The sequence below is a fragment of the Camelina sativa genome, chromosome 17 (genome assembly GCF_030686135.1).
Source record: "Camelina sativa cultivar CO46 ecotype springtype chromosome 17, ASM3068613v1".
NCBI classification, from domain to species: Eukaryota; Viridiplantae; Streptophyta; class Magnoliopsida; order Brassicales; family Brassicaceae; genus Camelina; species Camelina sativa.
In genome coordinates, this window is record NC_141896.1 from 6448904 (window position 1) to 6461912 (window position 13009).

At 34.6% G+C, this 13009-nt stretch overlaps 1 protein-coding gene and 2 pseudogenes across 3 annotated transcripts; all 3 read right to left on the reverse strand.

Moving 5' to 3' along the window:
- Positions 1 to 883: 883 nt before the first annotated feature.
- Positions 884 to 1701, reverse strand: LOC104755803 (MLP-like protein 328; annotated as a pseudogene). Its single transcript, XR_015587574.1, has 2 exons — positions 1478 to 1701; positions 884 to 1384 (listed from the first exon to the last, which is right to left on the reverse strand). The product of XR_015587574.1 is annotated as an MLP-like protein 328 (transcript).
- Positions 1702 to 2827: 1126 nt separating this feature from the next.
- Positions 2828 to 3768, reverse strand: LOC104755804 (MLP-like protein 328). Its single transcript, XM_010478268.3, has 2 exons — positions 3451 to 3768; positions 2828 to 3344 (listed from the first exon to the last, which is right to left on the reverse strand). Exons 1-2 carry the CDS (start codon positions 3635 to 3637, stop codon positions 3064 to 3066), a joined length of 468 nt encoding a protein of 155 aa, XP_010476570.1. The 5' UTR covers positions 3638 to 3768; the 3' UTR covers positions 2828 to 3063.
- A 2382-nt stretch (positions 3769 to 6150) lies between these two features.
- Positions 6151 to 6838, reverse strand: LOC104759233 (MLP-like protein 329 pseudogene; annotated as a pseudogene). Its single transcript, XR_015585645.1, has 2 exons — positions 6707 to 6838; positions 6151 to 6593 (listed from the first exon to the last, which is right to left on the reverse strand). The product of XR_015585645.1 is annotated as an MLP-like protein 329 pseudogene (transcript).
- Between the last annotated feature and the right edge of the window lie 6171 nt (positions 6839 to 13009).

Genomic DNA, 13009 nt, shown 5'->3' on the forward strand with positions numbered 1-13009 from the left:
ATGAGCCTAATTAATCTGTCTCTTATATATAAATAGTGAGCTAATTCTTATGAATATGCTCTTTTAATGTGCATCGTATTATAGGTGGACCAGATTATTCTAACAATGCTAAGTCACTTTCAGTTGTTTCTTGTTAAAATTTTAAAAAGTATTAAAAAAGAAAGCTGAAAAGCTATATACATGTCCACCTTTTTGATAATAATGTATCTGAAAGATATAGCACGCGGTTATTTATATTCAACGCCAATTGCATATACATAATTACATATATGATACTATGTGACACTATGTGCAAAATTGGGAGATGCATATTCAACGCCAATTGATCATATGATGTTCTTTGTAAATGAAAATTGAAATTTGTTAAAGAGATTTAAGCGAATCACTAGACATAGGTGGTCGACTGGTCGTAGACTTCACTCGTGACCCTTTGGTATATATTATCATATATATATGGTTGAGTGACCGTGACATTTGATCGTCTATAATGAATAAAAAAGAGGGGTTGATTGATGGTTGATCATAGTCAACTTTTGCTACCCCACATATATAGGCCGAATAAGTGCTAATGGGCCTTAACAAAATTCCCTCACCATGAAACATTGAAACATGATTCTAATAGTAGTAGTGTACTAAATTACAAGCTAAAAAAAGATCATGAATCAGAAAACTCGAATTGAATGAAGTGAACAGTGTGTCACGGCCGGAAATCGAAAGAAAGTAGAATTGGCAAAACAGAGGATTCTAAAATCTAGGCTTTATACAGAAGGGAGAGGAGATGTGAGAGAGTCTTTAATTTTGTTTTGTTTCAGAATAATGAGAGTAGACAATATATACATTCTAATATATTATGCGCTTTATATCGTACACAAAATCGCATAACTAACACAAGTTTAGTTTATTACGAACACACGTACATAACAACATCAACTATTCATCAAAGACGGATGATACATACAAAACCGCCATTATTACTAGCACAACATGTACTGATGTACAAAGGAAAAAGAGGCGGATGATAAAAGACACGTACGAGACATACACAAAAGATACACATGCATAAGGATTATTAATTTACGACGGTGACCATGGAGGGTTCTTAAGCCTTGTTCTGGCCCTTGAGGATGTGTTCGTCCATGTCAGCAACGAAGCTCTGGACAAACTTCATGTACTTGGTGGGTTCGGGGGAGTCTTCCTTCCGCTTCTCCCATATCAGAGTGACTTTGCAGACGCACCCTTCCTTAATTCGGCTTGGGAATGAACTGTAAGATGACATCATACACCTTGTACTCCTCCATCACGTGGCCGTCTAGCCCTCTGAACGTCAACGCCATCTTCTCGTCGTCTATCTCTCTCTTTTCCTTGAAGACTTATGGCTTCCCATCTTCACACAGACACAATTTTAGGCCACATTACAAAATAGATCACATCAATCCTCGTATGAACGTAAAGAGATAGAGTAAATTAAGGCAGGGACCGATTGTGTAATTCCAGGATTTAATGGAGCCGTGGGAGTCCCAGTCGCTGTCGTGGACGGTGACACCTTGGATATGGTGGCCGATGGCGTCCGGGACGATGTTGTTTTGGCTCCTCCATCTCCTGTAGTGTTTCTCCGCCGACCCCTTCAGTGGTACTTCCGCCACGTATGTTCCTGACATCGCTGTTTCTTGATTGATTTCTTTTTTTTTTCTTTAGCAATGTTTCAAGTGTATATTTTGATGCAAGTCAAGTGACGCCCTTCCTTTATATACACAAAATCCGACCACAACCACAAGAAATAAAAACGGCTATATACACACATATATATATATATATTTAAATTTATAGGGTTTAATTAGCTCTTTTAATTAGAAATAAAGGTTGCATTTGTTCAACATCTACTAGATCCTGCATATGAATGCTTAGTTTAACCTCTGAAATAAAATCTTGCATCCATATATTGTTTCTTTTTAAACTAAGTTTTTGAGTTAGATTTTGTTTATAATCATAACGTATTCAGAAAAAAACAATATATGGACGCAACATTTCAATCTTATCAAAAGAAAAAAAAACTTATAACGTTGTACACTATGTGATCAGTAAAAAATGTAAATTACTCCTCTCCCGTTTTTTAAGTGATTGATGTAACAAATTTAAGATTTAGTAACTGTCTATTTGAGATTTACTCTCTGATTTAACGCAAGCAATTTTTTTTCGTTAACGGAAAAAAATTTCAAACTAAACAACCTAACATATGTGACGGATTATTGACTGGATTATCAATGATTCATTGGATAAATACCGAAAAAAAGAAAAGAAGAAGAAGAAGAACAAAAAGCCAAGGCGAAAGAGACGATTATGCGTAATTTAATGATCATCGACGTCATTGTGATATTGGTGCTCCACACGTGTGGTCTAAGTGTCCTCATGTCCATCTATCCCTCACGTATAGATTGTACGTACACCCTATATCACGTTTTGATCATCGACTTTAGTAGGTTCTTATCAAACATAAATATATGGAAATTCGTTTCTTTAAGTTGAAGACTTCTTTACTCATATGAAAAATATGAGTGTTAATCTGTATACAGAGGATATTTGCATGTGTGTTAATATTATTAGTGTTATTCAAAATATTTGCATGTTTTCTTCTGTATGTCTGTTTTTGTTTTAGATTAATGGATGTTTTGGATTTTGGTTAGTCAATCTATTGCCTTGGATTTTTGTTTTGTTTTGCACTTCTTTCTAATGAAATTAATTATGTGATAGCCTGCTTATTATGAGGCTATATACAATCCTAATTAACATGCGCTCTTTGCATACCTTACATAAATAGTATAATACAGTATAGCCGACGACACACGAATATTATAATACGAACACCAACCAAATACACCATAACAACACCAAGTTATCAAAGACAGAGATGATACATATAAGCTTACAAAGACCGCCATTATTCTCAGCATAAAATGTACACAGGGCGGATGATCATGTACGAGACAAACACAAAAGACACACACATATATACATACAGAGGACGTCTCTTTATTTTTCTTAGTTAAAGATTGTCACCCCTAACGATTACGCTTTACTCTGGTCCTTGAGGATGTGGTCGTCCATGTCAATAGCCAAGCTTGTGGCGAACTTCATGTACTTGATGGGCTCTGGAGAGTCTTCGTTGCGCTTCTCCCATATCATAGTGACTTTGCAGAGGCAACCTTCTACAGACTTTGGGACGAACTGGAAGATGACGTCATACACCTTAAGCTGCTCCATCACGTGACCATCCAGCCCTCTAAATGTCACCGTCATCTTCTTGTCGTCAAACTCTCTCTTCTCCTTGAACACCTCTTGCTTCCCATCTTCATACACATGAATTTTACATTAATATAGAGAAACCCTAACTTGTAATAAACGTTTCCAAATAAACGAAGGGCGAGAGAGAGAGATAGAGTAACGTGGAGAAACCGCATGTGTAGTTCCAGGACTTGATAGCCCCGTGGGTGTCCCAGTCGCCTTCGTGAACAGTGACACCTTGGATGTGATGGCCAATGGCGTCGGGGAAGAGGTGGTTTTCGCTTTTCCACCTTTTGTAGTGTTTCTCCGCCGACCCTTTCAGAGGAACGTCTGTCACATATGTTCCTGACTTCCCCATGATGAAACTTCTGAAATGTTTTTGATTACTTCCTTGAAAGTGTGTAAGCCAATTGTTTGTTTTCTATCTCGGGGTGTGGATGCAAAAACGAAAGCCTCACCCTTCGTTTATATATGCCAACTCGCCACAACATTACAAGAAACCAGATATATATATACGACTTTTCAAGAATCAAACATATATTAAAATCAACATATATGCTACTTAAAAATTATCTTTGAATAATAATTTTGAAATGTAGAGTTTTGATTAAATCTTGTTTGTCTTTTAGTTACAAAAATATATTATTTTACGTTAAAACAAAAAAAGTGTAACGTTCGAATATAAAGGACCTCACCTGAGCGAAAGAGACGAACACAGAAAAAAATTGGTGCTACTCGACGTCGTAGTCCACACGTGTGGTGTATGTGTCCTCATCTCTACTCTTTCATTTCGATGCTTTGCATATACCTTCTGACTTTCTGATATCTAACTATATTGATCTAACTATATCATTGTTTAGGATTATATAGAGACACTATTAAGAACTTCTCGTATCTTATTTAACTTTTACTTACATTGCGATATTTGGCGTTCTCTTTTGGTGACACATGTCCTTATTTATATTTTTTAATTTATTTAATGCATAAGTTTTACAAAATTATGTTAATATTCATTCTAGAAACACTAATTTTGGTACATTTGACATGTATTTTTAAATCTAATTTTCTATGTAAGTTTTTTTACTAAATACATTAGCCATTTAGTATCACATAATTGATATAAAAAATTCCGCACAATTTTTCTACATTGTATTTGATTTGCTTTTCATTATATAAAGTTACAAAATTATCTGACTATTTTATAATAAAATATACTATCACATAATTGATACATCTAATTAACATTTAAAACATCAAATTTTGTTTGTAATTTTTATAAACATTAATTTTAACACATTTAAAAATCATAGAACCTTCCCTTTCATTAATTGAGTAGATAATTTCATTAGTCAGCTCCATTAAAATCTTTTTAATTTGAGAAATTAATAACATATTAATTATGAAATAATACCATGCTCTAAACTCTTAGTAACTTAACTCATTTGTTATAAATAGTAGTTTTTTATTTTTTATTTAATCCATAAGTTTTACAAAATTATGTTAATATTCATTCCAAAAACACTAATTTTGGTACATTTGACATGTATTTTTAAATCTAATTTTTTATGTAAGTTCTTTTACCGAAAATGTGAATTGACTGACTTTGAAAATGAAAATTTCTAAAAAAACTAAACAAAATTATGTTTGATGAGTGAGGTTGGTGAGAATGAAATTTTTTCATTTGGTACAACTTGATATTCTATTTGTATTAAATTTAATCAATACCACAAATTATTTATATTCATTTACATTTTAAACATTATATACACATCAAAACTGTCTTAACAATTAAATATGATAATGATTTAAACAGTTCGGTCTTGAAATTTCATCCATTTAATACACATTTTACATTTTACACACTAAGTTTTCAATAACCAAACAAATGAAATTGAAGAAAAAAACCGTAAAAGATCCATTGATGTGAATTGACTGACTTTGAAATTGAAAACTTCTAAAAAAACTAACAAAATTATGTTTGATGAGAGAGATTGGTGAGAATGAAAATTTATCATTTGGTACAAGTTGATATTCTTTTTTATTGATTAATCATGACCACAAATTATTTATATTCTGTTACATTTTCAACATTATATACACATTAAAACTGGCTTAACAATTAAATATGATGATGTTTAACAAGAATGTGCAAACAATTGAAGATGATGATGTTTAACAAAATTGTGCAAACAATTAAGTATGATGAATCCTAATTTTATTATTAATTATATATATGAAAAATTAGTTGTTCTTAGTACTTGGAAATAATTTTTATTGGAATCTTTTCTTTTTAAAAGAATTCCAGATTTTTAATATATAAATTTATCCGCGATACTTATATCAAACAAATTGAAACTCTGAGGCTATTTTTATTAGTGAAATATAGAGGTTCATAAATTATTTCGAGAAAATAATATTTGATATATATCTAGACAAAAATAAGGTTTGTGCAAATTTAAGAAAAAGTAAATATATATATCTAAAATATATTATAAATTATAAATTGCATTGAGAACTTTTAATTTTTAAAAGTCTTTCTCACATTTCATAATTTATAATCATGTAAATGTATAACTTAAATTGTTTTCAAGAAATATATTAACAATTGTATGTACATTTCATATATAATTATATACTCTAAACTAATATTGCATGCATAATCTACGCATATAATTTTCTAGTATATATATATGTGCCATTTTTTTTTGCACATTACCATGTAGGTGAGCAATAATATTTCATCACATCGTCGTAGTTTTTTTTTTTTGTTTTTGTTTTGGCGAGAATCACGACGTTACGGATTAGTCGATCAATAACTTTGAAAATAGCTTCCCAATAATATGGTAACAACGAAATGAAATGAAATAAGAATAAACGAACAACAATGCTGATATAAATAAACGTTGGACATACAACACCGTAAGTAATTAGTGATATGTCATGTATGAGATGAACACAAACTTTTTTTTAAGAAAAAACGTTACATATATAATATAATTAAAGGAGGATGTGATGATATGATTAAGCATCGATCCATTATTCCTGGTTTTGGAGGATGTGGCCATCCATGTCAGCAACCATCTTCTCGAGGAACTTCATGAACATGGTGGGCTCTGCAGAGTCTTCAGTGCGTTTCTCCCAATATACACTAACTTTGCAGACGCAGCCATCATTTCCGGACTCGGGAATGAATTGTAAGTTTGCGATATACACCTTAAGCTCCTCCATGACTTGACCATCGAGCACATTGAATGTCACCGCCATCTTCTCGTCGTCCATCTCTATTCTCTCCTTAAACACTTCTTCCTTCCCATCTTTATTACACACACAAATACCACATTTCGTTTACACATATATATATAGGTGTATATCATGTCAATCATTTGTATATTCTCTGTATATAGAGATAATGATTAGAAATACGAACCAAGATTGTACTTCCAGCTCTTGATGGCGCCGGGAGAGTCCCATTCGCCTTCGTGGAGGGTAATACCATGGATGAGGTGGCCGATGGCGTCAGGGACGAGATGATTCTCGCTCTTCCACCTTTTGTAGTGTTTCTCGGCCGATCCTTTTAGAGGCACATCCGTCACGTATTGAAACAACCCGACCTTTTTTTTTCTTTTAAATAATTAAATACAATATATAATTAAGCATCCCATACTACTTAATTAAACAAACCAACCCACAAACAGTAACCAACCAATAATAAACCAACATCCAATTACATGCACAGCGGAAACATATCAATAATACAAAACCAATACAATAACAATCCTAAGCATACTATCCATCAACCTAGCCTATCTCTAACCAAGGTTCCATCATAAACAATATAGCCAAGACCAACAACACACAAACGAGACCCTAGTTCATCCTCCTCCTCATCGCCATGATTCCACGTCACATACCTGCACACCACAAACAACAATTGAGATGCGTAAGTATTATCATAAATACTTAGTGAGGCCGTCCTCCCATCTACTGGGTTATACACACAAGCATTTGAGAACCCTCAAGTCTAAGCAATCAAACAAACACAAGCAATACATCAAACCAGGAAAACAAGTCTCGGTTGAGACTGGTATCGACCGATGCTACAAGAGAGTGTCGACCGATGCACCACAAACAGTGTCGACCGATGCCCACCAAAGGTGTCGATCGATGCCCCTTCTGCAGACACGATCTGCGCGAATCCGAACGATGAACTTCCGATTCAATCCACCTCGAAACCGTCCCAAACTCACCCAAAACACCTCAGAAACCACTGGGAATCACGAAAACAAAGAACCCAAGCAAGCAAACACCACAAAAGACAAGAAAACAGCCAAAACAAGAGAGATCTCATGCTTAGATCAACCATGGTCAAGCACTCACCTCAAGAACAGGAAGATTGGATTGAGAAACGTGGAAAACAACACCTCCAGAAGCTCCCCCTTCGTTTCCAGCAACAGCTAACCCTCCTACAGCCTCAGATCTCTCCAAAAACTCCAAGAACAAACCCAGAAAGTCACAGAAACGTTTTCTCTCTTTTCTCTCTTTCTCTTTCTCTCAAAAGCGGCGACTACCGACAAAATAACACGACCTAGGGTCGTTTTCCCCTTTTACACACGATTTAGGGATTTTAATTGAACCAAACCGAACCAATCGGCAATTAAAACGAACCCGACCAAACCGGAACACATGGTGTCGATCGATGCCCCCAAGGGTGTCGATCGACACCCACACCAAAATTACAAAAATTGGTTCGCGGATGTTACAATTCTCCCCCACCAATATGGATTCGTCCTCGAATCCCGCAAAACCGTCCAACTGTCAAGGACCTCCGTGCCACCGTCAACACGGCCCGCACGTCCCCAACCGGACTAAATACCGTCAGCCAAGGTTTCCCGTGCAATGTCGCAACAGCCCGCATACCTCCGACTGAACCACGAGGTCTCCCTCTAGTCAATATACTCACATCAAAGACACTATTTGCTCACAACTCAGTGCTTCCCCCGTCCGTGGTCGCAACCAACGAATCATGCCGGCTCGCTATCAGGCCAACCGCCTTAAGCTACGGCATCCAGGAAGTCACTCACACACACACTCCCCCCGCTCTCAGGTCGCAACCTTCGAGTCATACCGGCTCACTGCCAGGCCACAGCCTACAGCTACGGTATCCAGGGAGTCTCACCTAAATATCGTCAGCCAAGGTTTCCCGTGTACTATCGCAACAGCCCGCACACCTCCGACTGAACCACGAGGTCTCCCTCTAGTCAATATACTCACATCAAAGACACTATTTGCTCACAACTCAGTGCTTCCCCCGTCCATGGTCGCAACCAACGAATCATGCCGGCTCGCTATCAGGCCAACCGCCTTAAGCTACGGCATCCAGGAAGTCACTCACACACACACTCCCCCCGCTCTCAGGTCCCAACCTTCGAGTCATACCGGCTCACTGCCAGGCCATAGCCTACAGCTACGGTATCCAGGGAGTCTCACACGCCCACTCCCCCTGCTCTCGGGTCCCAACCCTCGAGACATACCGGCTCACTGCCGAGCCACGGCTCACAGCTACGGTATCCAGGGAGTCTCACACGCCCACTCCCCCCGCTCTCGGGTCGCAACCCTCGAGACATACCTGCTCACTGCCGAGCCACGGCTCACAGCTACGGTATCCAGGGAGTCTCAAAATCCTGCTCTAAGGTCGTCACCCTAAAGCGCGCTCACGGATCGTCATCCGAAGCAAACATACCACTCCCACTCTCTGGCCACAAAGTCCATTGAGCTATCGGTATCACATGAGTTGGGCTCACACTATCCTGAGCAAATAAGTCCGATGTCAACGAGTATCTCCCGACTAGATCTACCTCAACACTTTCCATTTCTGGAAACTTCTATTTTTAGAAACTTCCCATTTATAGCAACCTTCTATTTATGGAAACTTTCCATTTATAGAACTCCCGAGCTATTTCCTTTCCACATGACACACGAGTCAAAAAAAATCCAAACAAACTCCATTTGCAATACATCCACTTACACAAGTCACCGCCAACGGTATTTCCCGATACCGGCGTGATCCACCACTTTCCAACAACTTTTCAATAGCCAATTGCACCTCCCGCACCGAAGCTCAAAACACTACACAACTAACAACACAAAATCACTTACCGTGGAATCTCATTGAAGGCTCGAAGAGGATGATACTAGGACTCCATACCGCAAACGAATTGACTAACTACTCATAATCAATTCCATCACACAACATCATGCATCAAGCAAAAGGAAAATAATTCACCCAATTAAATTCCTAACCGCTCTAACCATCCATTTAACCATCCTAGAACCGTAAAGGCTCTGATACCAAAATGAAACAACCCGACCTTTTTTTTTCTTTTAAATAATTAAATACAATATATAATTAAGCATCCCATACTACTTAATTAAACAAACCAACCCACAAACAGTAACCAACCAATAATAAACCAACATCCAATTACATGCACAGCGGAAACATATCAATAATACAGAACCAATACAATAACAATCCTAAGCATACTATCCATCAACCTAGCATATCTCTAACCAAGGTTCCATCATAAACAATATAGCCAAGACCAACAACACACAAACGAGACCCTAGTTCATCCTCCTCCTCATCGCCATGATTCCACGTCACATACCTGCACACCACAAATAACAATTGAGATGCGTAAGTATTATCATAAATACTTAGTGAGGCCGTCCTCCCATCTACTGGGTTATACACACAAGCATTTGAGAACCCTCAAGTCTAAGCAATCAAACAAACACAAGCAATACATCAAACCAGGAAAACAAGTCTCGGTTGAGACTGGTATCGACCGATGCTACAAGAGAGTGTCGACCGATGCACCACAAACAGTGTCGACCGATGCCCACCAAAGGTGTCGATCGATGCCCCTTCTGCAGACACGATCTGCGCGAATCCGAACGATGAACTTCCGATTCAATCCACCTCGAAACCGTCCCAAACTCACCCAAAACACCTCAGAAACCACTGGGAATCACGAAAACAAAGAACCCAAGCAAGCAAACACCACAAAAGACAAGAAAACAGCCAAAACAAGAGAGATCTCATGCTTAGTTCAACCATGGTCAAGCACTCACCTCAAGAACAGGAAGATTGGATTGAGAAACGTGGAAAACAACACCTCCAGAAGCTCCCCCTTTGTTTCCAGCAACAGCTAACCCTCCTACAGCCTCAGATCTCTCCAAAAACTCCAAGAACAAACCCAGAAAGTCACAGAAACGTTTTCTCTCTTTTCTCTCTTTCTCTTTCTCTCAAAAGCGGTGACTACCGACAAAATAACACGACCTAGGGTCGTTTTCCCCTTTTACACACGATTTAGGGATTTTAATTGAACCAAACCGAACAATCGGCAATTAAAACGAACCCGACCAAACCGGAACACATGGTGTCGATCGATGCCCCCAAGGGTGTCGATCGACACCCACACCAAAATTACAAAAATTGGTTCGCGGATGTTACACGTATGTTCCCGACATGGCCATCCTACTATATTAATTGAGAAGTACAAATATGAAACTAACCTTAAAATGTGTAAAAAATTACATTCAATTGCCATTAGAAAAAATTAATTAAGCTTAATTAACTAATTTAAATAAATATAATTAAATTAAAAATCAAAAACACTCACATATCAAATATTAAAAAATCTAAAAAAAATCTAAAAAAATAATTTCTCTTTCTAATAAATTATGGACGAAATTACTAATTACTTTTTAAAAAAAATATATAAACCAATCAGAATTTTAAAAACTAAGATTTTCTATCCAAGTATACAATACAATTATTTTTCCCTATTTTTAATAAATAAATTCGAAGATTTTGTTAAGATTTCAAATTATGATTCTCCTATCATATTTATTTTATTTTATTTACAAATTGTTTAGAACTTTCATATAATACTTATAATTAATAAAATATATATTTTTCTGCATATGTTATGATTTGAATTTTTTAAAATGAAGATATATTACTCAATGTATGAAAATGTGTGTTTTAATTTCCGCATTGGCGGGTTAGTAAAACTAAATTTATATATAGATGATAAATTAATAATTTTTATTTACTCACAATTATAATATTAAAATTATTATTTTATATTTCACAAAATATGATGCAAATACAACAAATAAACAATATAAAACTGTAATAATACATCAAAAATAAAATACTTTAATATTCTAAAATAATTAGTATTCAAATAGACTAATAGATTTATATAACAATTAAAAATAAATATTATCTGAAACAAAATATATTTTTTTTAAAAAATAAAACAATAATTTTTATTATTATATTATATTTTTTTTTTTAAAATGTTGATCCGTGCTTTAAGCACAGGATATATCCTAGTTGATGAATTAATTAGCTATCAATAGGTTTCTTTGTGTGTGTGTTTGTGCGTTTTAATTCCTTCCTTTATATACACAAGATTAACACGTCAAGCTACATTAACAACGAAATTGGTAATACGGCTTTTCAAATAGTCGACAGTTTCAAATTTCAATATATCTAAACAATTATAGTCACGTATTGTATACACGTTATCGCCTGTTCTGATAGTTAAATTAATCAATTAATATGTTCTTTGATATAATTCGTAGATCTCTGATTTTCCTTTATTATTTCATGTGCTTATTACAAATATCTATATTTTCATGCGCTTATTTCTTTCTTTAAATTTATTTTTAAAGAAACTCGAAAGCAAAAATTATAAAGAAAGAAAATAAGATGCCAGCTATATATATTCTGACTGACAAAATCCTACTATATTAATTGGGAAGTACAAATATGAAACTAACCTTAAATGTGTAAAAAATTACATTCAATTGCCATTAGAAAAAACTTAATTAAGATTAATAAATTAATTAAATTAATATAATTATTAAAAACGAAAATCAGGGATACATTAAATAAAATAAATTGTAGAAAAGTAAAAAAAAAAACTATTAGATTCAAAACTAATCCATATTTTTTAAAAAATTAACTGCTAAGATTTTAAAAATCTAATCATATAAAATCTACAACTACATATTTTATCCTACTATATTAATTGAGAAGTAAAAATATGAAACTAACCTTAAAATGTGTAAAAATACATTCAATTGCCATTAAAAAAGCTTAATTAAGATTAATTAATTAATTAAATAAATAAAATTAATTAAAAAAATGAAAATCAGAGACACATCAAATAAAACAAATTGTTGAAAAGTAAATAGAATCAAAACTAATTCGTACTTAAGAAAAAGTTAACAAGTAAGATTTTAAAAACCAATCGAATAAAATATATACATCTACAAATTTTATCAAAAAAAATTTCTACCACAGATTAAAATTATTACAGACAAGAAAAATAAGCCACAGAAAAAAAAAATGAATGTTGTTGTCAAATAGACTTTTTAGAACTTTTACTAGCTATATTTAGTTGTTCTTTTTTACATGTTAGTAAGGATTGTGTTTAGTTGACAAAGGTTTAAACAATTTTATTTATTACATACAAATGTTTTATTGACAGGTTTTCAATAAACATTTTTAAAATACAAAAATTATAATATAAGCAAACCAAATTTTTAATCACAAATTATTATAAATAACATAATAATAAAATAATTTTTTATTTAAAAAATGTTCAGCCCGCGATTCTTCGCGGGTTAGTACCTAGTTTACAATATATTT

Excerpts from the sequence above, each read along its gene's own strand:
- LOC104755804 (XM_010478268.3), bottom strand. The coding sequence starts at position 3,637 with ATGGGGAAGTCAGGAACATATGTGACAGACGTTCCTCTGAAAGGGTCG. Across the intron at positions 3,345-3,450 it reads GTCCTGGAACTACACATGCG|ATGGGAAGCAAGAGGTGTTC; the intron begins GTTTCTCCACGT and ends ATGTGTATGAAG.